The sequence below is a fragment of the Leptodactylus fuscus genome, chromosome 6 (genome assembly GCF_031893055.1).
Source record: "Leptodactylus fuscus isolate aLepFus1 chromosome 6, aLepFus1.hap2, whole genome shotgun sequence".
Classification (NCBI taxonomy): domain Eukaryota; kingdom Metazoa; phylum Chordata; class Amphibia; order Anura; family Leptodactylidae; genus Leptodactylus; species Leptodactylus fuscus.
This window is the reverse complement of record NC_134270.1, coordinates 170,034,863-170,059,054: the sequence shown is the minus strand read 5'-3', so window position 1 is coordinate 170,059,054 and position 24,192 is coordinate 170,034,863. Positions and strand designations below refer to the sequence as shown.

Below are 24,192 nucleotides of genomic sequence, written 5' to 3'. Positions count from 1 at the left end.
AAATAATTTTTTTAAAAAAGCAAAAATTTTAATTTTTTTTTAAAAAAGTTCCACAATTAAAACATTTACTTAAAATGTTTTCAAAAACTCTTTGGCCACGGAGAGGTTAAAAAAAATTATAATAAACAAGTAAATCTCTGTGTAATTTTAACAGAACGTCTCCTGGTTTTTCCCCCTCCCTGTCCTATCTGGCAACACCCATGGATGCAGTATAACAGAACACGGCAGCTGAGATTAAAGCTCTGCTCCTAGAATAGTCCTGGAAGCTGCGAGGACAATGAGCTCCTGTCTGCTGGTCACCTGCCTCCTGTCTGCTATTGCGGCAACAGGTAAGGACACATTTTTTTATATATAGAAATAACATGTAGCAATGTAATGTAATCTGACCACTGAACTGGAATGGGGTGAATATAAATAGATGGGGACACAAGACGGATCGTATATCCCGATGTGGTGTGAGGAGACTTGTATGAAATATATAGGTTGAGCTGTAAAGACATAGGTATCCAAATTGCAAAAATTAGCAACATAATCCCATATTTCTATAGGTACCATGACATATTAGCATAACAAATTTACCCTGCTACATCTTTACATACCTCCACACATTTCCGACCCTCCTTTTAAAGTTCGGAAAAAGTTTGTCTTTTCCTTATACGACTTTAAGTTAACTTTTCATTTTCGTTATCGGTGCTCAGCGATGTCCGCCATGTCCTATTAACAATCTCCACCCCTAGACTGTTATCTGTATGTATTTTAAGATACAATAATAAATTATAAAATACAGGATACAAATAGATTTATCTTTATCAGGCTATGGAGTTTAAGAATCAGTGGAGAAGATAAAAGTTAGTGTTTCTCTAAAGTAAAGTTTATGTGTACTATGAAGCTGTGTGAGTAGATAAAGGGAGATGTAATATATCACGCTGATCGTGCGGTGATAAGATGAGCGGTGGCAGCTGTTACACTTAGAGGATGTGTGAAACCACAAGCCTAAGCTACTAAGGAAACCAAGAAGCCACCAGCTTGGACAGTCGTTGTAAAGTTTAAAGGGGTTATACCAGCAATAAAAACTATTCAGATAATTTGCTGCAGTGTGAGAAGGGGTCTACTAATCCTTTGCTCTGGAACCACTAATGTGTTAAAACTGCCCTGATCTGAAACATTATTATTACACCATTTTGAGACTTTTCTAATTTTTTTTTGTTTGGATAACCCCCTTTAAGGTTTTTTGGTATGTTACTGCCCCACTCAGATACCATGTTTTTGCCACTGATGGTCATGGTAATATCTTGTGGCCCTAATGTTTTCCTTGGTTGAAAAAAGTGATTAGTAAGACTAGTGATCCAACTACATTTGGGGTTTCCGTCCCTGATTCCACAACAAGAACAAGGCAGAAGTATAGTAGTTTATCCATCAAGATGGTACCATTTACCAATGACTGGGCTTGGCATTGCTAAGCTGTGTGCCAGTCTTCTGTGAGATGTAGCACAAGTGGCTGCATGTACTTCACAGAGTTTGGGTAGTCGGAGGTGGCCAGTCTGGCAAGCAATGGATTAAGCTAAGAACTCAGCTTTGGCCATGAGGCCCTACTGGCGACACATCTGGTTGAGGTGCTATGATTTCGGTCATGGTCTACTAAGTTCATCACCCTCAGAGAGGTGAGCAATGGAGAATTTCAAAGTGTCCTTAGGTACAAGACATGTAGCGCCAAGGTCAGCAATAATTCTGTATTTTGTATAGCAACCAGAGATACACCTCATAAATCTATGAGTAATAACCCCTATGGACACTATAGAGACTGCAAGCAATGGCCTTTCCAGACTGAAGACATAAAGAGATTTGCCATTTGGTTCAGATGGAATTTTATGTTTTCCGTAAACATTTTATGTTTATTTTGTTTCTATTTTTGAGCTGTAACAAGACGTGTCTCTATTTCGAGAATGTCATTGGTCTGTAGTAGAGATAGCAGGGAGATGACAAGTGATGGCTGCCAGCAGAATGTTGGGTCATGGCCAGGGCTATCGGATTTTACAGTGAAGCGAGTAACCACACCCAAAGTCATTCTGTTTGGCCTATCAGGTATATTTAGATACACAGAGTGAATGCATGTCAACCATGAATAGCAATGGTTAACACCCCCACTCCCAAAAATTCCCTTTAACTTCAGCCTAATCATGAAGAGATATGAAACATAAGATATTAGATGACTACTGAGATCAACAAGAAGTGCCATATAATTCATACGTAACCTGGCTTTGTCCAGTGGTTGGGACTAGAGATGAGCGAACAGTAAAATGTTTGAGATTCGATATTCGTTTCGGGTAGCCCCACAATTTTCGACTACTAGAATCGAATATCGAACCCTATTATAGTCTATGGGGGGAAAATGCTCGTTTCAGGGCTAGGCAACGTTCGATCAAATTACAGTATACTTACCAAGTCCACGAGTGAGGGTCGGGCTGGATCCTCCGAGAAGTCTTCTCCGCGCAGCGTCCCCGCGGCATCTTCTGGCTCTGAATTCACTCTGCCAGGCATCGGGCCTGGGCAGAGCCGACTGCGCATGCCCGCACTACAAGTGATGCCTGGCAGAGTGAATTCAGAGCCAGAAGACGCCGCGGGGAAGCTGCAAGGAGAAGACTTCTAAAGGTAGGAGAAGAACCAGCGTTGATTGGCAGACTGTATAGCATTCGGCCAATCAATGCTGGTTCTGCATCGAACTTTTCCATTCGAATAGCGAGTGGTACTTGATCGAGTACGAGTATTTCGAATACCTTAGTATTCGATCGAATACCTACTCGATCGAATACTACTCGCTCATCTCTAGTTGGGACATGTCGGGGATTGTAGAGTATATATAGAGTATAACAGTATAACATGTTGAGGGTTGTAGTGTTTTATGCATAGAGTAAACTAGAATTGTATTATGGTCGTGGCCATGGCCATGTTTCGGCCATGTTAGGGGTTGCAGTGTTCTATGCATAATAATAGAATGTGTTTTAATTATGTCCAATAGGCAAATCATTTTGGGTGGTGCAGTCTCCAGCAGAGTCTTAGAGAATCTGTAAGGGGAACTTCACACAGGGTTTTTTGGTCAGGACTTTAAAGCCGTATCCACTCAAAATCCTGACCAAAAAGGCGGCTCCCATTGAAATCAATGGGAACCAGTCAATTCTTTTTTCCGGGAGCCGTTTGTTCCGGCTCCCGGAAAAATGAAGCGACAAGTTCATTCGAATCCGCCTGAAGACACTCCCTCCTGACTAGACCCATTCATTTGGGCCTAATCTGGAACGGAGTGTGCAACTGGATGCCAGTCGCAGCTACCCGTATTTTGGTCCGAAACCTGAGGCGGCCTCCGTCTCAGGTTCCGGACCAAGAAACACCATGTGAACTTACCCTGAGGATCCAAAATGCCTTCCAAGCCAATAAAAGTGTTTTTAGTGGCCATTAACCCAGTACCAACACATGTAGTACCCGTACATCAGGGATTTCCTAGGGAAGTACCAGCTGTATAATACTCTTATAGTACCTGCACTAATAGTGGCTGTTAACGCTTTAGATTCCCTTTAGATTCCACCATCTTTGGCCTGATCACTATCCACCCATCCAGAATAACATCAGAGGGCGGCGATCGGTTGTCATGATAGCTGGGAGCCTATTGTTGATGGACAGTGTGTAATAGAATTGAATTAACTTCACAATATACTGCAAGTTGTATTGTAGTATATTGTATGGGTGACCAGGCCCCCTAGAGTCCAAATACCCAAAGGGTAAAAGATAAAAATATAATAAGTTTTTAAAAGTATAAAAAAGATAAAAATAAACTAAAATTTACATAAACAAATTAAGCAAATATAATAATAATAATAATAATAATTATAATAATAATAATAATATAACAATATTTACGCCATACAGTGAACATTGTAGCAGGACAAAAAATTCTAAACAATTTCCTCTCTCACAAAGAATTTAATAGATAGCTATCAAAGCCTCATACAGTCCCGAAATATTATTATAAAAACTCCATCTTACCCCTCTGAGAAAAAAGCCCTTATTAAAAAAAAAAAAAAAAAATTCTGATTGTCACAAGATGGCGACGAAAAGAAACTTTTACGTTTTTCAACATTTCGAATTTTTGTAAAACATAAGAAAAAATAAATAAATTAGATATTGGGTAACTTCTCATTGGGTAGGCACATGAAAACAAAATCTGTAATAAAATTGTGCAATTCCACAACATTCTGCAAAAAATAAGCCCTTATATGACTTTGTAACCGAAAAAATTTAAAAAGAAAATGAACGATTTTGTAAAGCGGAGAGGAAAAAACAAATCAGTAAATTGGGAAAATCGATGTGGTTTAGGGGGTTAATCGGAGCTTCTAAACACCTGGCCACAAACCAATGAAACCATATAGAGATAATTAAGTGCATCAAGGGCGGGGCTTGACTTGCCTACAGATATTCACAAGTGCTCTAATGCCCAATGTTAACCCTTTAGCTGTGGATTACATTTCAAGCTTCTTTCTGCATCACATCTGTCTGTAGGTAAATGTGGCAAAGCAGGCTCCGCCCAAATGCACTTGTAAGCTGATTTGCATATCTGTATCTCTGCACTGCTATATCATTTTGTGGCTACAGAGGTATGTACCTGCTCTGATTAAAATCCTGTACACAGCACTAATATTGGTTTGTGAGTTATTTAAGGAGTTGTAGTGTTCTATCTGTAGAGTATAATATAATGTATTATGGTCATATCCCTATGGTCACTGAACCTCCACTTCTTTATATGGGTGATATTTCTGGGGGTGGGGCAATGGCAATGCCCCCAAAGCCATTATTTGTTTTCCGAGCAGTCACCGCCCTCCATGTTTTGAACTTGTGAACCTGGTTGAGTTGTGGAATTCATCTTCTGCCCTTTCAATCAGTACGGGAGTTCATGTCCTCCTGGTATATAAATACTTAAGAGCCTGACCCATTACTGAGAGTTCTGCATTCTGGATTCCTCAGTCCTGTGCCAGAAGTAACGGAGACACAGTGTGAGGGTACGGCCATCTGTACATAAGTATAATTCTTCTAAGCAGCTTAGATGATGAATATTTCTGACGGGACTGATAAACTGTAAAATTCCTTGCTTCTCCTAAACTGTTATCTCCCAACAAATGAGGCATTTTCAACTCATAACTAAGACAAATCATAGCTGATAGATATGGGCAAACCTCTTAGGTTTCGTTTCAGGTTTGGTGGCTCAGGTTCAAGAGTTGTTTTGGATCGAACAAGTTTGGTATGCACCACACCGTAAAATGGTTTAAAACATATTCTTAGGACTCCTAGGAACCTATCTATAAAACATAGTGTAGAATTCTCTTAGGAATCCTGGGAATCTATATATAAAACATAGTGTAGAATACTCTTTGGGCTCCTAGGAACCTATCTATAAAACATAGTGTAGAATACTCTTTGGGCTCCTAGGAACCTATCTATAAAACATAGTGTAGAATACTCTTTGGGCTCCTAGGAACCTATCTATAATACATAGTGTAGAATACTCTTAGGGCTCCTAGGAACCTATCTATAAAACATAGTGTAGAATACTCTTTGGGCTCCTAGGAACCTATCTATAATACATAGTGTAGAATACTCTTAGGGCTCCTAGGAACCTATCTATAAAACATAGTGTAGAATACTCTTTGGGCTCCTAGGAACCTATCTATAAAACATAGTGTAGAATACTGTCAGGGCTCCTAGGAATCCATCTATAAAACATAGTGTAGAATACTCTTTGGTCTCCTAGGAACCTATCTATAAAACAGTGTAGAACACTGTCAGGACTCCTAGGAACCTATCTATAAAACATAGTGTAGAACACCCTTAGGACTCCCAGGAACCTATCTATAAAACATAGTGTAGAATACTGTCAGGGCTCCTAGGAATCCATCTATAAAACATAGTGTAGAATACTCTTTGGGCTCCTAGGAACCTATCTATAAAACAGTGTAGAACACTGTCAGGACTCCTAGGAACCTATCTATAAAACATAGTGTAGAACACCCTTAGGACTCCCAGGAACCTATCTATAAAACATAGTGTAGAATACTGTCAGGGCTCCTAGGAAACTATCTATAAAACATAGTGTAGAACACTGTCAGGGCTCCTAGGATCCTATCTATAAAACATAGTGTAGAATACTCTTAGGACTCCTAGGAACCTATTTATAAAACATAGCGTAGAATACTCTTAGGGCTCCTAGGAACCTATCTATAAAACATAGTGTAGAATACTCTTAGGACTCCCAGGAACCTATTTATAAAACATAGCGTAGAATACTCTTAGGGCTCCTAGGAACCTATCTATAAAACATAGTGTAGAATACTCTTAGGGCTCCTAGGAACCTATCTATAAAACATAGTGTGGAATACTCTTATGGCTCCTAGGAACCTATTTGTCACATTTCTAGGTCTTTAAGGCAAACACAACTAAAGTTATATAATAGTGAAAGTGCCATTATTAGCTGAAGAGACCCCAGGGGCCAAGGAGAGGTAATAAAAAAAAAAAGAAAAAAAAGAAAATAGTTCACTCTCACTTTCCGTTACCTCTTTTGGGCCTCTTCACAGCATCCGCCGTTCTCTCTTCGCCTCCTTGGTGACGTCATGATGCTTATACTGCCCATCTGACCACTAGGGACCCAATTATTGGCCTCAATCACAGTGACCCAAGGCATATGACATCACCAGGAGAGCACTGGATATTGCAGGGAGGCCCAACAGAGGAAACGCAAGGTCAGTATGAATTTTTTTTTTTTTTCTAATCTTTCTTGGGCTTCCACCTTTTGGGATGTGAAGAAACCCATGAGTATAATGCTTCGGCCATTTTTTTTTTTTTTTTTTAAATGTAGATTGTGAGCCCCACATAGAGCTCACAATGTACATTTTTCCCTATCAGTATGTCTTTGGAATATGGGATGGAAATCCATGCAAACACGGGGAGAACATACAAACTCCTTGCAGATGGTTTTTTGCCCTTGGCGGGATTTGAACACCAGGACTCCAGCGCTAACCACTGAGCCACCGTGTGGCCCCTGGCCATTTTATTTCTGCTGGGATGAATATCCATTTATTTTGTTTTGTAAAAAGTTGAAAGATTTGGAATATTTTGATCTAATCCGGTTTAGTATGAATTGGTTCACCCATCTCTAATACCTAATAATGCCAAGCACGCAAGCATTCATGCTACCTCTACATCACGGGGGTTTTAAATGATGGCCAGCCCTACTACAGTATTATGCCTTGTTCACATCTGCATATGTATTCCGTCTGGAAGACCCACATGGAGACCCCCAAATGGAATACAAATGCAACTGCAAGCGCTGTGCTGTAAAAGCACACGGACCCCATAGATTATAATGGGGTCTGTGTGCTTGCCGTGTACTGTCCTCACAAATGATTTGTGCGGGCAGTTCACCGCAAGCACATGGACCCCATTATAGTCTATAGTTTATATATAGTCCGTGTACAGAATGACCCGCTACCTCTCTATGGGGCATTCTGTGTTACAAAATTACATTTGTTCTGGGTCTTTAGTTTCCTGTTCACAATGGGAACAAATAGTTTCTAGCGTGTGTTAGAAAATGTAAATTTGTGTGAACGAGATACATGGCTAGCCGTTCATTCGAGTGGACATAGTGTAATTTCACCTGCCTTGGCCGCCACCTCTCCAGTAATAATAAGAGATCTCATGGGGTTTCTGGATCGGTAAAGATCATCTATTTGGGAGACAAACTCTTAAAAGGTCTAATGGTGGAGACTTTCTGCAGTAGGGACTGTAGGGAGCGAACACACTTGAAGGTGTCTGGGTTTGCCTGGAGCATCACATTGATTAAATTTGAGTTATTGTCAAAGAAAAATAAACTGTAAACACAATGTTACGTCCAGAATTTTGATTTTTGGAAACCTAACTACAGCTTTAAAGCCAAGTGGATGTTCCCCAGTTCTGAGGAATTTGGGAGTAGTGTTTACTTGGCCGGGAAGAAGAAATGCTGCATTCAGTTTATAAGTCAATCTGAGGACATTTCTGCTCATGTACTAAACAACTGACTAATTATTACAGATAGTGAGGAATGGGAAACGGCTGATTCTAGACATTATCATATCAAGTCATATCATATATCATCCTATCAAGTTCATTTCAGGTTGAAAATATGGTGCCAATGGAGGTCAAGTTCTCACTTTGTTGGGGCCACACAGTGGGTCAGTGGTTAGCCTGCAGCCTTGCAGCACTGGAGTCCTGGTGTTCAAATCCTGCCAAGGGCAAAAATTCATCTGCAAGGAGTTTGTATGTTCTACTTGTGTTTGCATGGATTTCCATCCCATATTCCAAAAAAATAGACATACTGATAGGGAAAAATGTACATTGTGAGCCCTATATGGGGCTCACAATCTGCAAAAAAAAAACAAGTTCTCACTTTGCCATTGACTGTCTACATGCACTACAGAAGAGACCCAAGAGACACATCGTCTCTCTCTAGAGCGATGGAGTAATCCCCTATTTGGTGGACCCATTCTTTATGGTCCAATTCCTACTGCAGATCACTACATTGCCATTTTGGGGTCATACCTACTGTAGTAACAGCTATAACTGCATCTCCCCAAACCATAATTGGCCCCCTCATGTCCCGGGCCCTGTGGCAACTGCTACCCCGGTAGTTACACCCCTGATTGTATGTTATGAGCATGTAGAGCCTTGACAATCCTCCTCTCGGCTCTCCGGCCGCAGGACCTCACATCTCTCCAAAGCCCTTGTTAGGTAACAATCTACATGACATTATACAGTTGGCACCATACAGTAGAAAAACATATCTCCCACAATGCACTTGACCAATGTGCAGTGCATGCCAGTACATCTGACAATACAATCCTGAAAAATTCCAAACAGCAGCCAGCAGAATTTTGGGTGCAGCTCCAGCTGTAAATGGAGTATAAGTCTTGCATTGACTCAAAAACACTAAATATAGAACATTTTTTGTTCCAAACGCAACACCTCTCCCGTCCTTGGGCTGCGAATTGTCCTGAAGCTCGGCCTCATTCATGTAAAAACAAGCTGCAGTACCAGCCATGGACAGGGGTGGCGCTGTTTCTGAAAAGTGGACCTTTATTTCTAATCCATGACAAATCCTACAATAATAAACTATGATATAGAGCTTAGACATGAACAATGTATTCACTGCCTGCCAAATTATACACATTCATTCTAAAAATCCCCGGTAATCCATGGTAGCTTAATGTTTTATGGGCAAATATTAAAAGCGGTGTTCAGCGTGACCGCTATTTATCTAGTAAATAGAGGTAATACAAAGAGCGCGCGCACAATAAACCATCACACGGAATAATGAAGGCTTTATAAGCTGCTGCAGCACATCCTTGTCAGGGACGCTTCATTGTCCGAGGACAGTCATATTGTACAGCACAGCCGTATCCACCTTACAGCAGAACCTTATCATGTACATAGATAAAAGCTACATAAAACATGGAGTAATCTGATCCTCTGATGTAGCCTGAGTCATACTTCAGAGCTGCACTCACTGTTCTACTGGTGGAAATTGTGAAGAATTTTATACCAGAAAGAGTCACTAAAAAGTTGCAATTTAGTGGCACACAGGAGATATTGCAACAAAAATTGTGACCTTTTTTGCAGATTTTTTTGGCATGACAGGGAGTATAATACAGGATGTAACTCCGGATCAGTACAGGATAAGTAATGTAATGTATGTACACAGTACACAGCGAGGTTGGGTGTGGACTTCTGCAACCCAACAAATTGTATACAATGTATTCAGAAACTGGTACAAAGTAGGAGCATCACTGGCATAGGCAAGACTGACATAGGAAATGGCAGACATAATAAATTTACCTGACTTATCAGTACTTATCCTGTACTATACTCCAGAGCTGCACTCACTATTCTGCTGGTACAGTCACTGTGTACATACATTACATTACTTATCCTATATTATACTCCAGAGCTGCGCTCACTATTCTGCTGGTGCAGTCACTGTGTACATACATTATATTACTTATCCTGTATTATACTCCAGAGCTGCGCTCACTATTCTGCTGGTACAGTCACTGTGTACATACATTACATTACTTATCTTGTACTGATCCTGAGTTACATCCTGTATTATACTTAAGAGCTGCGCTCACTATTCTGCTGTACAGTCACTGTGTACATACATTACATTACTTATCCTGTATTATACTCCAGAGCTGCGCTCACTATTCTGCTAGGGCAGTCACTCTGTACATATATTACATTACTTATCCTGTATTATACCCCAGAGCTGCGCTCACTATTCTGCTGTACAGTCACTGTGTACATACATTACATTACTTATCATGTATTATACTCCAGAGCTGCGCTCACTATTCTGCTGTACAGTCACTGTGTACATACATTACATTACTTATCCTGTATTATACTCCAGAGCTGCGCTCACTATTCTGCTGGTGCAGTCACTGTGTACATACATTACATTACATATCTTGTATTAAACTCCAGAGCTGCGCTCACTATTCTGCTGGTACAGTCACTGTGTACATACATTACATTATTTATCCTGTATTATACTCCAGAGCTGTGCTCACTATTCTGCTGGTACAGTCACAGTGTACATACATTACATTACATATCTTGTATTATACTCCAGAGCTGTGCTCACTATTCTGCTGGTACAGTCACTGTGAACATACATTACATTACATATCCTGTATTATACTCCAGAGCTGTGCTCACTATTCTGCTGGAGCAGTCACTGTGTACATACATTACATTACTTATCCTGTATTATACTCCAGAGCTGTGCTCACTATTCTGCTGGTACAGTCACTGTGTACATATATTACATAACATATCTTGTATTATACTCCAGAGCTGCACTCCCTATTCTGCTGGTACAGTTACTGTGTACATACATTACATTACATATCTTGTATTATACTCCAGAGCTGCACTCCCTATTCTGCTGGTACAGTCACTGTGTACATACATTACATTACTTATCTTGTACTGATCCTGAGTTACATCCTGTATTATACTCCAGAGCTGCACTCACTATTCTGCTGGTACAGTCACTCTGTACATATATTACATTACTTATCCTGAATTATACCCCAGAGCTGCACTCACTATTCTGCTGTACAGTCACTGTGTACATACATTACATTACTTATCCTGTATTATACTCCAGAGCTGCGCTCACTATTCTGCTGTACAGTCACTGTGTACATACATTACATTACTTATCCTGTATTATACTCCAGAGCTGCACTCCCTATTCTGCTGGTACAGTCACTGTGTACATACATTACATTACTTATCTTGTACTGATCCTGAGTTACATCCTGTATTATACTCCAGAGCTGCACTCACTATTCTGCTGGTACAGTCACTCTGTACATATATTACATTACTTATCCTGAATTATACCCCAGAGCTGCACTCACTATTCTGCTGTACAGTCACTGTGTACATACATTACATTACTTATCCTGTATTATACTCCAGAGCTGCGCTCACTATTCTGCTGTACAGTCACTGTGTACATACATTACATTACTTATCCTGTATTATACTCCAGAGCTGCGCTCACTATTCTGCTGGTGCAGTCACTGTGTACATACATTACATTACATATCTTGTATTAAACTCCAGAGCTGTGCTCACTATTCTGCTGGTACAGTCACTGTGTACATACATTACATTACTTATCCTGTATTATACTCCAGAGCTGCGCTCACTATTCTGCTGTACAGTCACTGTGTACATACATTACATTACTTATCCTGTATTATACTCCAGAGCTGCACTCACTATTCTGCTGGTGCAGTCACTGTGTACATATATTACATTACTTATCCTGTATTATACTCCAGAGCTGTGCTCACTATTCTGCTGGTACAGTCACTGTGTACATACATTACATTACATATCTTGTATTATACTCCAGAGCTGCGCTCACTATTCTGCTGGAGCAGTCACTGTGTACATACATTACATTACTTATCCTGTATTATACTCCAGAGCTGTGCTCACTATTCTGCTGGTACAGTCACTGTGTACATACATTACATTACATATCTTGTATTATACTTCAGAGCTGCACTCCCTATTCTGCTGGTACAGTCATTGTTTACATACATTACATTACTTATCCTGTATTATACTCCAGAGCTGTGCTCACTATTCTGCTGGTACAGTCACTGTGTACATACATTACATTACTTATCCTGTATTATACTCCAGAGCTGTGCTCACTATTCTGCTGGTACAGTCACTGTGTACATATATTACATTACTTATCCTGTATTATACTCCAGAGCTGCGCTCACTATTCTGCTGGTACAGTCACTGTGTACATACATTACATTACTTATCCTGTATTATACTCCAGAGCTGCGCTCACTATTCTGCTGGTGCAGTCACTCTGTACATATATTACATTACTTATCCTGTATTATACCCCAGAGCTGCGCTCACTATTCTGCTGTACAGTCACTGAGTACATACATTACATTACTTATCCTGTATTATACTCCAGAGCTGCGCTCACTATTCTGCTGTACAGTCACTGTGTGCATACATTACATTACTTATCCTGTATTATACTCCAGAGCTGCGCTCACTATTCTGCTGGTGCAGTCACTGTGTACATACATTACATTACATATCTTGTATTAAACTCCAGAGCTGCGCTCACTATTCTGCTGGTACAGTCACTGTGTACATACATTACATTACTTATCCTGTATTATACTCCAGAGCTGTGCTCACTATTCTGCTGGTACAGTCACTGTGTACATACATTACATTACTTATCCTGTATTATACTCCAGAGCTGTGCTCACTATTCTGCTGGTACAGTCACTGTGTACATATATTACATTACTTATCCTGTATTATACTCCAGAGCTGCGCTCACTATTCTGCTGGTACAGTCACTGTGTACATACATTACATTACTTATCCTGTATTATACTCCAGAGCTGCGCTCACTATTCTGCTGGTGCAGTCACTCTGTACATATATTAGATTACTTATCCTGTATTATACCCCAGAGCTGCGCTCACTATTCTGCTGTACAGTCACTGTGTACATACATAACATTACTTATCCTGTATTATACTCCAGAGCTGCGCTCACTATTCTGCTGTACAGTCACTGTGTGCATACATTACATTACTTATCCTGTATTATACTCCAGAGCTGCGCTCACTATTCTGCTGGTGCAGTCACTGTGTACATACATTACATTACATATCTTGTATTAAACTCCAGAGCTGCGCTCACTATTCTGCTGGTACAGTCACTGTGTACATACATTACATTACTTATCCTGTATTATACTCCAGAGCTGCACTCACTATTCTGCTGGTACAGTCACTCTGTACATATATTACATTACTTATCCTGAATTATACCCCAGAGCTGCGCTCACTATTCTGCTGTACAGTCACTGTGTACATACATTACATTACTTATCCTGTATTATACTCCAGAGCTGCGCTCACTATTCTGCTGTACAGTCACTGTGTACATACATTACATTACTTATCCTGTATTATACTCCAGAGCTGCGCTCACTATTCTGCTGGTGCAGTCACTGTGTACATACATTACATTACATATCTTGTATTAAACTCCAGAGCTGTGCTCACTATTCTGCTGGTACAGTCACTGTGTACATACATTACATTACTTATCCTGTATTATACTCCAGAGCTGTGCTCACTATTCTGCTGGTACAGCCACTGTGTACATATATTACATTACTTATCCTGTATTATACTCCAGAGCTGTGCTCACTATTCTGCTGGTACAGTCACTGTGTACATACATTACATTACTTATCCTGTATTATACTCCAGAGCTGCGCTCACTATTCTGCTGGTACAGTAACTGTGTACATACATTACATTACATATCTTGTATTATACTCCAGAGCTGTGCTCACTATTCTGCTGGTACAGTCACTGTGTACATACATTACATTACATATCTTGTATTATACTTCAGAGCTGCTCTCCCTATTCTGCTGGTACAGTCACTGTGTACATACATTACATTACTTATCCTGTATTATACTCCAGAGCTGTGCTCACTATTCTGCTGGTACAGTCACTGTGTACATACATTACATTACTTATCCTGTATTATACTCCAGAGCTGTGCTCACTATTCTGCTGGTACAGTCACTGTGTACATATATTACATTACTTATCCTGTATTATACTATAGAGCTGTGCTCACTATTCTGCTGGTACAGTCACTGTGTACATACATTACATTACTTATCCTGTATTATACTCCAGAGCTGCGCTCACTATTCTGCTGGTACAGTCACTGTGTACATACATTACATTACATATCTTGTATTATACTTCAGAGCTGCACTCCCTATTCTGCTGGTACAGTCACTGTGTACATACATTACATTACTTATCCTGTATTATACTCCAGAGCTGTGCTCACTATTCTGCTGGTACAGTCACTGTGTACATACATTACATTACATATCTTGTATTATACTTCAGAGCTGCACTCCCTATTCTGCTGGTACAGTCACTGTGTACATACATTACATTACTTATCCTGTATTATACTCCAGAGCTGTATTCACTATTCTGCTGGTACAGTCACTGTGTACATACATTACATTACTTATCCTGTATTATACTCCAGAGCTGTGCTCACTATTCTGCTGGTACAGTCACTGTGTACATAAATTACATTACATATCTTGTATTATACTCCAGAGCTGCGCTCACTATTCTGCTGGAGCAGTCACTGTGTACATACATTACATAACTTATCCTGTATTATACTCCAGAGCTGTGCTCACTATTCTGCTGGTACAGTCACTGTGTACATACATTACATTACATATCTTTTATTATACTCCAGAGCTGCACTCCCTATTCTGCTGGTACAGTCACTATGTACATACATTACATTACATATCTTGTATTATACTCCAGAGCTGCGCTCACTATTCTGCTGGTACAGTCACTGTGTACATACATTACATTACTTATCCTGTATCATACTCCAGAGCTGCACTCCCTATTCTGCTGGTACAGTCACTGTGTACATACATTACATTACTTATCTTGTACTGATCCTGAGTTACATCCTGTATTATACTCCAGAGCTGCGCTCACTATTCTGCTGGTACAGTCACTGTGTACATATATTACATTACTTATCCTGTATTATACCCCAGAGCTGCGCTCACTATTCTGCTGTACAGTCACTGTATACATACATTACATTACTTATCCTGTATTATACTCCAGAGCTGCGCTCACTATTCTGCTGGTGCAGTCACTGTGTACATATATTACATTACTTATCCTGTATTATACCCCAGAGCTGCGCTCACTATTCTGCTGTACAGTCACTGTGTACATACATTACATTACTTATCCTGTATTATACTCCAGAGCTGCGCTCACTATTCTGCTGTACAGTCACTGTGTACATACATTACATTACTTATCCTGTATTATACTCCAGAGCTGCGCTCACTATTCTGCTGGTGCAGTGACTGTGTACATACATTACATTACTTATCCTGTATTATACTCCAGAGCTGCGCTCACTATTCTGCTGGTACAGTCACTGTGTACATTCATTACATTACATATCTTGTATTATACTTCAGAGCTGCACTCCCTATTCTGCTGGTACAGTCACTGTGTACATACATTACATTACATATCTTGTATTAAACTCCAGACCTGCGCTCACTATTCTGCTGGTACAGTCACTGTGTACATACATTACATTACTTATCCTGTATTATACTCCAGAGCTGTGCTCACTATTCTGCTGGTACAGTCACTGTGTACATATATTACATTACTTATCCTGTATTATAATCCAGAGCTGTGCTCACTATTCTGCTGGTACAGTTACTGTGTACATACATTACATTACTTATCCTGTATTATACTCCAGAGCTGCGCTCACTATTCTGCTGGTACAGTAACTGTGTACATACATTACATGACATATCTTGTATTATACTCCAGAGCTGCGCTCACTATTCTGCTGGAGCAGTCACTGTGTACATACATTACATTACTTATCCTGTATTATACTCCAGAGCTGCGCTCACTATTCTGCTGGTACAGTCACTGTGTACATTCATTACATTACATATCTTGTATTATACTTCAGAGCTGCACTCCCTATTCTGCTGGTACAGTCACTGTGTACATACATTACATTACTTATCCTGTATTATACTCCAGAGCTGTGCTCACTATTCTGCTGGTACAGTCACTGTGTACATACATTACATTACTTATCCTGTATTATACTCCAGAGCTGCGCTCACTATTCTGCTGGTGCAGTCACTCAGTACATATATTACATTACTTATCCTGTATTATACTCCAGAGCTGCGCTCACTATTCTGCTGTACAGTCACTGTGTACATACATTACATTACTTATCCTGTATTATACTCCAGAGCTGCGCTCACTATTCTGCTGGTACAGTCACTGTGTACATACATTACATTACATATCTTGTATTATACTCCAGAGCTGCGCTCACTATTCTGCTGGTACAGTCACTGTGTACATACATTACATTACTTATCCTGTATTATACTCCAGAGCTGCGCTCACTATTCTGCTGGTACAGTCACTGTGTACATACATTACATTACTTATCCTGTATTATACTCCAGAGCTGCGCTCACTATTCTGCTGGTACAGTCACTGTGTACATACATTACATTACTTATTCTGTATTATACTCCAGAGCTGTGCTCACTATTCTGCTGGTGCAGTCACTGTATACATACATTACATTACTTATCCTGTATTATACTCCAGAGCTGCGCTCACTATTCTGCTGGTACAGTCACTGTGTACATACATTACATTACTTATCCTGTATTATACTCCAGAGCTGCGCTCACTATTCTGCTGGTACAGTCACTGTGTACATACATTACATTACTTATTCTGTATTATACTCCAGAGCTGTGCTCACTATTCTGCTGGTGCAGTCACTGTATACATACATTACATTACTTATCCTGTATTATACTCCAGAGCTGCGCTCACTATTCTGCTGTACAGTCACTGTGTACATACATTACATTACTTATCCTGTATTATACTCCAGAGCTGCGCTCACTATTCTGCTGGTACAGTCACTGTGTACATACATTACATTACTTATCCTGTATTATACTCCAGAGCTGTGCTCACTATTCTGCTGGTGCAGTCACTGTATACATACATTACATTACTTATCCTTCCAGATTTGTATACACAGCTCCAGACTTTAAATCAGATTCAGTTCAAGAGATGTGATGCAGTGTATTACAAATCATCTAGAATTATTCTGTATATAAGTAAGGGTAAGTCACTGATCACGTATACTCAGAGTATATATGGACCCTTAACCCGTATAGAGAACCTTCCTTATCACTGAAATCTTGAGCCGTCTAATTCTATCCCTCGGTTTCTTACCTGCAGTCTATTAGTCAGTGACTATGATCCTTACCTACTGAGTAACTGCGGGGATCTTGTAAGATGAGACGACTCCTTGAAGACTCTAGTACACGTCTACATCCAAGGCCAAGGCCAATAAATAAAAAGGGGAATTGGCTTTACCATCTGCTGCTGAATTTTTTGAATTATAAATATATTTGGTTGTTTTATGCTGTTTTTATTTAATTTTTTTGTTTTGTTTTATTGGCTGCTGCTGTGTCTATTGCTCCTACGGGAATTTTTTATTTTATTTTATTTAATACATTGCAAGAAAGCATTTCAACTGGTGGCCAGTAGAGGGCAATGAGCTGTCATTGTGTAATAAACAAGAACATTTTTTTTAGATTTTTATTTTTTTTTTTAGATCCTGTGATGTTTTTGAATTTTTTTCTGATTCTGAGGCTTGTCCTTGTCTGTGTCCTACAGGTTACTCTCTGACATGTATTACATGCACCTCGCTGACTGATATTATATGCGAAGGACCATCGGTAACCTGCAGCTCTGGAGATGATTCCTGTCTGTTATCTTACATTGTTACATCAATGGGTAGGTCAACGGTTTAAAGCATTTTCTTCTTTTTCTGACATACTCAATGGGTGACAGTGAGTGGCTGTCAATGGAAGGACAAGTAATGGGCGCTCTACTGTAGCAAATATCCTACTGCCAGTGGCGTAACTAGGAATGGCGGGGCCCCGTGGTGAACTTTTGACATAGGCACCCCCCCCCCCCAACCGACGCTGAAGACCTCAACCAACCCCCTCCTCTGCATTCCTGTGTGCTCTATTATGTCCCATAGTGGCCCCTGCACACAGTATTATGTCCCATAGTGGCCCCTGCACACAGTTTTATGTCCCATAGTACCCCCTGCACACAGTATTATCCCTATAGTGGCCCCTGCACACAGTATTATGCCCCATAGCGGCCCCTGCACACAGTATTATCCCCCATAGTGGCCCCTGCACACAGTATTATGTCCCATAGTGGCCCCTGCACACAGTATTATGCCCCATAGCGGCCCCTGCACACAGTATTATCCCCCATAGTGGCCCCTGCACACAGTATTATCCCCCATAGTGGCCCCTGCACACAGTATTATCCCCCATAGTGGCCCCTGCACACAGTATTATGTCCCATAGTGGCCCCTGCACACAGTATTATGCCCCATAGTGGCCCCTGTACACAGTATTATGTCCCATAGTGGCCCCTGCACACAGTATTATGTCCCATAGTGGCCCCTGTACACAGTATTATCCCCCATAGTGGCCCCTGCACACAGTATTATGCCCCATAGTGGCCCCTTCACACAGTATTATGCCCCATAGTGGCCCCTGCACACAGTATTATGTCCCATAGTGGCCCCTGCACACAGTATTATGTCCCATAGTGGCCCCTCCACACAGTATTATACCCCATAGTGGCCCCTGCACACAGTATTATGTCCCATAGTGGCCCCTGAACACAGTATTATGTCCCATAGTGGCCCCTGCACACAGTATTATCCCTATAGTGGCCCTTCCACACAGTATTATACCCATAGTGGCCCCTGCACACAGTATTATACCCCATAGTGGCCCCTGCACACAGTATTATGTCCCATAGTGGCCCCTGAACACAGTATTATGCCCCATAGCGGCCCCTGCACACAGTATTATCCCCCATAGTGGCCCCTGCACACAGTATTATGTCCCATAGTGGCCCCTGTACACAGTATTATCCCCCATAGTGGCCCCTGCACACAGTATTATCCCTATAGTGGCCCCTGCACACAGTATTATCCCCCATAGTGTCCCCTGCACACAGTATTATGCCCCATAGTGGACACCCATAAACAATTATTATACTCTGGGGTCTTTTCAGACCCCAGAGTATAATAATCGGAGACCCAGGGGAATAAAAACATAAATAACTACTGTTGTTTACCTGTTCCCCGGCTCCTATGCTGTTGGCCTCTGCTGTTGTTCTTCTTCAATGACGTCGGACGTCACATGAACCGGGACGCTGGCCGGGTTCATGTGACGTCAGAGACGTCAGTCAACTAGGCCTGAGGCCTGGCAGGATCGTGGAGAGGTAAGTAACAGTGTTTTTTACGTTCCCTTACCTTTCCCAGGCCTCTGATCATTATACTCGAGGGTCTGCAAAGACCCCCGAGTATAATGATAGTGTTTGTGGGGCCCACGGTGTCACTTACCGATCCCAGCCCAGCCAGAGTCGGTAACTAAATAGGACCCATAACGGCCTATTAAATGGTCTAATTTTTTTTAAAAATGCAGCGGTAGCAGCTATCACCAGTCGCCCTAATGTCCCGGGCCCTCTGGCAGCCGCTACCACTGCTACCGAGGTAGTTACGCCACTGCCTTCTGATAAGTGCCTGGAAATGGTCCAGGCACAGACAGGAGATGTAATGAAGGGTCCACTTGTGTCTGGATGGTGGACATGGAAGCTATAGGAGATGTTCTTGATTGTCAGTGGTCTAGAGGTCTTCCTAGGTCATCCAGAGCTTGTTTGCCTTCCCAACACCGTCTAACACCTAGGTCCTAATGGTCTAGATGAAGGGCAATATCCCCTTAACCTTGGTTTCATTAAAAAAGGAAAAAATTGGGATAATCTAGTCGAACCCAGCTCATGTCAAAGCCCATGTCTAGAAATAAGCCACTCGCCCCCTGGAGAACATGGGCCCCCTTGGCCAAACTTTGCTTTCTCTATCCTTGTCCTCAGTTGATTGTCCCTTCCACAAGGATCACCATTACCCTTATTATTCTGTATCCAAAGCTAAATGATTGTCGTTTCCTTTTTAGGTGGAATGGAAATATCAAAAATGTACATCCGACAATGTGGAAAAAGCAACTTGTGCTCGAAAACTGGAAGTATCAGCCTCCCAAATGGTAGAATGAAGGCTGGGACCACCTGCTGTCGGACCAATGACTGTACACCTGACAAGCCCGTCCGTAAGTTCTCCATGTGGTTTATGTGTTGTGTTTAGGGTTGAGCGATCGGGATCGGAAAAGATCGGATTCCGATCAGTGATCGAGTAAGTTTCACGAATTCCGATCCCGATCGTTTTAGGCAGGATCGAGGTCGGAGGTTATTTCCCACAATTAGAGCGTTCAGTTGTTAGATTCCATACTGTGTAGTGAATAGGATCGTTTTTAAAATCTGATCTCCGATTAGTAAAAAAATCCCATTGACTTGCATTGGGATCGGAATTGGGATCGAGATCGGGTTCGAATGAAAAATGATAGGAAATCGGATTTCAAAATCGACCCTGAAAAGTCAAGATCGGCTCAACCCTAGTTGTGTTATCATCGGTGATAATTTTTTGGGACGTAGGCAAAAATATTGGGACTGTAAGACATCAAAGATCCATGTTAGTATGAAGAAACCTAAAAATAAAATGCTTTTTAAATCTAGAGGACTCCTGGGCAGCTTCTTTGGTGCATATTAGGCTGAGGCAGTGATTTTGCAATGATGTCGTCAGTGATTTGTTTTATGATGTATCTTCATATGGATACAAAACTCCAAATCCCTTATATCCTTCTTAACGCCAATAAGTTACATAATGATGTTTTCACTGCTTCAGCCTCCACTAGGGGAGCTAAAGAGCTCAATAATAACCCAAGATGTAGTGAGCTCCCCCTAGTGGCAGCCTAAACGGATGAAATGTTAAGAATTTCCTTCTCGTTTATGTGTTTTTGTTTTTTTTGTTTTTTTTTATCATTACTGATTTTTCTTTTCTTTTTGGTAGTTCCTCCAGACTCACATGAAAAAAATGGCTTAGCATGTAAAACATGTTTTGCTCCGAATGCGAACTCTTGTGACTCTGACCTGCTTACTGACTGCGTTGGAAATGAGACTGTGTGTATAAATCAAATCACAACTAGAACAGGTAAAAAAAATATCATCATATTAGTATAGTGTTTCATATTTTTAGAAAGAAAATATGTAACCAATATCTTTAGTTGCCAAGTCTGTAGAAGGTTTCATTCATGTGGCTTGTTGAATTTGACATGGGCCATATTACTGCATAGTAGGGAACTGGCAGGTAGTCAGAGCGGGCAGCACAGATGCTAAGGTCAGGAACCAGCTGAGGTCAGACACAGGAATCAGCCACAGCAAACATCAGCAGAAAGGGACAAAGTCAGGGACAAGCCAAGGGTCAAATACACAATTTAGGTCAGATGAGAGCATATGTTAGGATTGAGTCCTGCAGGTTGCTCTCCCGGCGCACAGCGCCACCTGCGGGTCAGTCTAAGTCCAGCTTTTCACCCTACTGAGCATGCTCAGACTTTTGGAGCCACTCACAAGCTGTGTCATTTCTCCCCTACTGAGCATGAGCGGTGAGGTCATGACCACCGCCCCTATTGGGCGGGGTCTTCCCTTTAAATAGTGTGAGCCGATGCCCACCGGCTGCTCAAACTTTGACTAATGTTTGACTAAAGATTGACTAAAGTCCACGGAAGTTTGTTAATGACAGTAGTTTCAGGGACAGGCTCCAGCATTGCAGGCAGGTTGCCAGACTAGGCCTCTGTGTGGGGTTCCTCTGCTTCGTTCTGGCTGCTGTTAGTTAGGAACTGTAAACCCTGAACTGTCAGCTCTACACCAGGGCTAGGAGCGGTAGACACTGTTCCAGCCTGTGGAGCTGCAGCAGGTTTGGTTTCTGAGATAGCCTTATTTAGACTGTCAAACTACATTGGCAACTCCTAGCTGTTGCAGGAGCATGTTCAAACTTCCGTGGTGGCTCCTAGCTGTTGCAGGGGTATGTGTGTTTGCTGACCTGGGGTGAGTTAACCCTTGGCAGCCTTGTGTTTGTTTCAGCAGTACTGCTGCACCTGGCCAGTGAGCTTAACTGGCAGGGTTTAGTTGCACCCTGTTCACATTGAGTACAGCACCACACCACTTTCCGTGTTCAATGCACTCTGTTCACAGTGAGAACCGCACGGCACCTCGGCCAGTGTTTATTGCACACTGTTCACATTAAGTTCAGATATACTGGGCCTGTGGACCTCACTGCAGTGTTCTGCAGACTAGAGGTTCTGTTGTTTAAAAAATATTATTTATATATATACACAGAACCGTAACAGCATGATAGTAGAGCAACGCCTTGGGCAGGAAGCAAGTGAACTAGAACTTTTGCTCAGACTGGGAGCTGAGGATGGAGAAGGATTATAACGGACAGATCTGCCTCTGATAAGGATGTCATAGACAGGGATGATAAAAAAAAACAATTGGGTGAAAAATCATAGCGGGGCTGCCACCTCTACTGCCAGCTGTGGCACTAAAGTCAAAGGGCCAATCACAGGCAGTGGCTCTCCTATGATTGACCCATTTTTGCAGAGGGCAGTAGCGTTGGCGGTTCTTCTATGATTTTTCTGTTTTTCACCCATTGCCTCAAGTTTTTTTTTTTTTACTATAGAGATGATAGTGAGACCACCGCCGCTGTTACGAGCAGTGGTCCAACTATTACAAAGGAGCTATTGAATTGAACATCAGCAGAAGCTCTACTGTGATTGGCCCACAGGAGCCCCCGGGGTTCCCTAATCGTCCTGAGAGTGTTCTACTCTTTAAACTGGCTTGCATATACAGTATGTCTCTCCTATATGTGTCAATGCATGACCACCCAGTAGTTATGTTGTTTTTACTTTTATCACTATAGATGACCTGCTATCTTTATTCTATAGGTGACGTTCCGAGCACAACGGCCGTACGAGGCTGTTCCAGCAAAGAGATGTGCGAACCTTCCCGTCAAGTGTGGAATCTGGGCAAGATAACCGTGAATGTCGAAAACACTTGTGGAAACAACGGCATCTATTTACAACCAAATCTGCTTCTCCCGATCCTCTCTCTATGGCTTTTTTGGAAATCCTTATGTTAATTGTGAAATGTATCCACAGCAATGCGGCCTACTGTATATGGCTCTGCTTCCTATGTATATATGGGGCATGTATGTATGTAAGGTTGCACATTGATTACAAAACTTGAATCGAGCCTTGTGCTTTGAGATAGATACTTGCACACTGTATACTGATATACAATTCCACTAGATTTCGATCTTACAAATCGGTAAAGATTATAAAAATGAAGATGTTTTTGCCAAAATAAAGAACTGCAGATGTTGCCTCTATAGTATAAGCTGCTACAATCTAATTATATCTGTGTTAAAGGAAATTTTTCATCTTTGCAAATGATAGTCTATCACAAGGGACGTGCCGTCACTGTTTGTTCAATGGGGGTTTGACCCTTGGGACCCCATCTGAAGGGTCCAAAGGCTTAACGGAGAGAGAACAAAACCATGGTTAAGCAAGTTGGCCAGGATTTTTTAAAATGTATGGACTATCCTTAGCATAGGCCATAAACATTTGATCGGCGGGGGGTTGACAGTTGGCACCCATTGAGATCAGCGGTATGAGGCCACTTCGAGTGCCAAGTTGGAAGCAGTCAGGTCTATGCCCTTTATAGTGGCTGAGCACTGTCACTGCAGGTCAGCTTCCATTAACGGCAAAGGAACTGAATTGCACCACAGGCGCCAAGACACTATACAGTGACTAGTCCCAGCTAAGTCCTACTCTGTGTTCTGTATAGTATGGGCATCAGAAGCTGTCCTGCACAGTTGGTAAGTGCTGGGGCCAATTGT

General features: G+C 41.4%; 1 protein-coding gene across 1 annotated transcript; it reads left to right on the top strand.

The window, feature by feature from the left end:
* The first annotated feature begins 213 nt into the window (after nt 1-213).
* On the top strand, nt 214-23,690 carry LOC142209023 (uncharacterized). The gene is made up of 5 exons (XM_075277958.1): nt 214-329; nt 17,991-18,110; nt 20,360-20,509; nt 21,307-21,447; nt 23,240-23,690. The coding sequence occupies exons 1-5, from the start codon at nt 278-280 to the stop codon at nt 23,431-23,433; spliced, it is 657 nt and encodes a 218-aa protein (XP_075134059.1). The 5' UTR covers nt 214-277; the 3' UTR covers nt 23,434-23,690.
* Nucleotides 23,691-24,192: the final 502 nt, after the last annotated feature.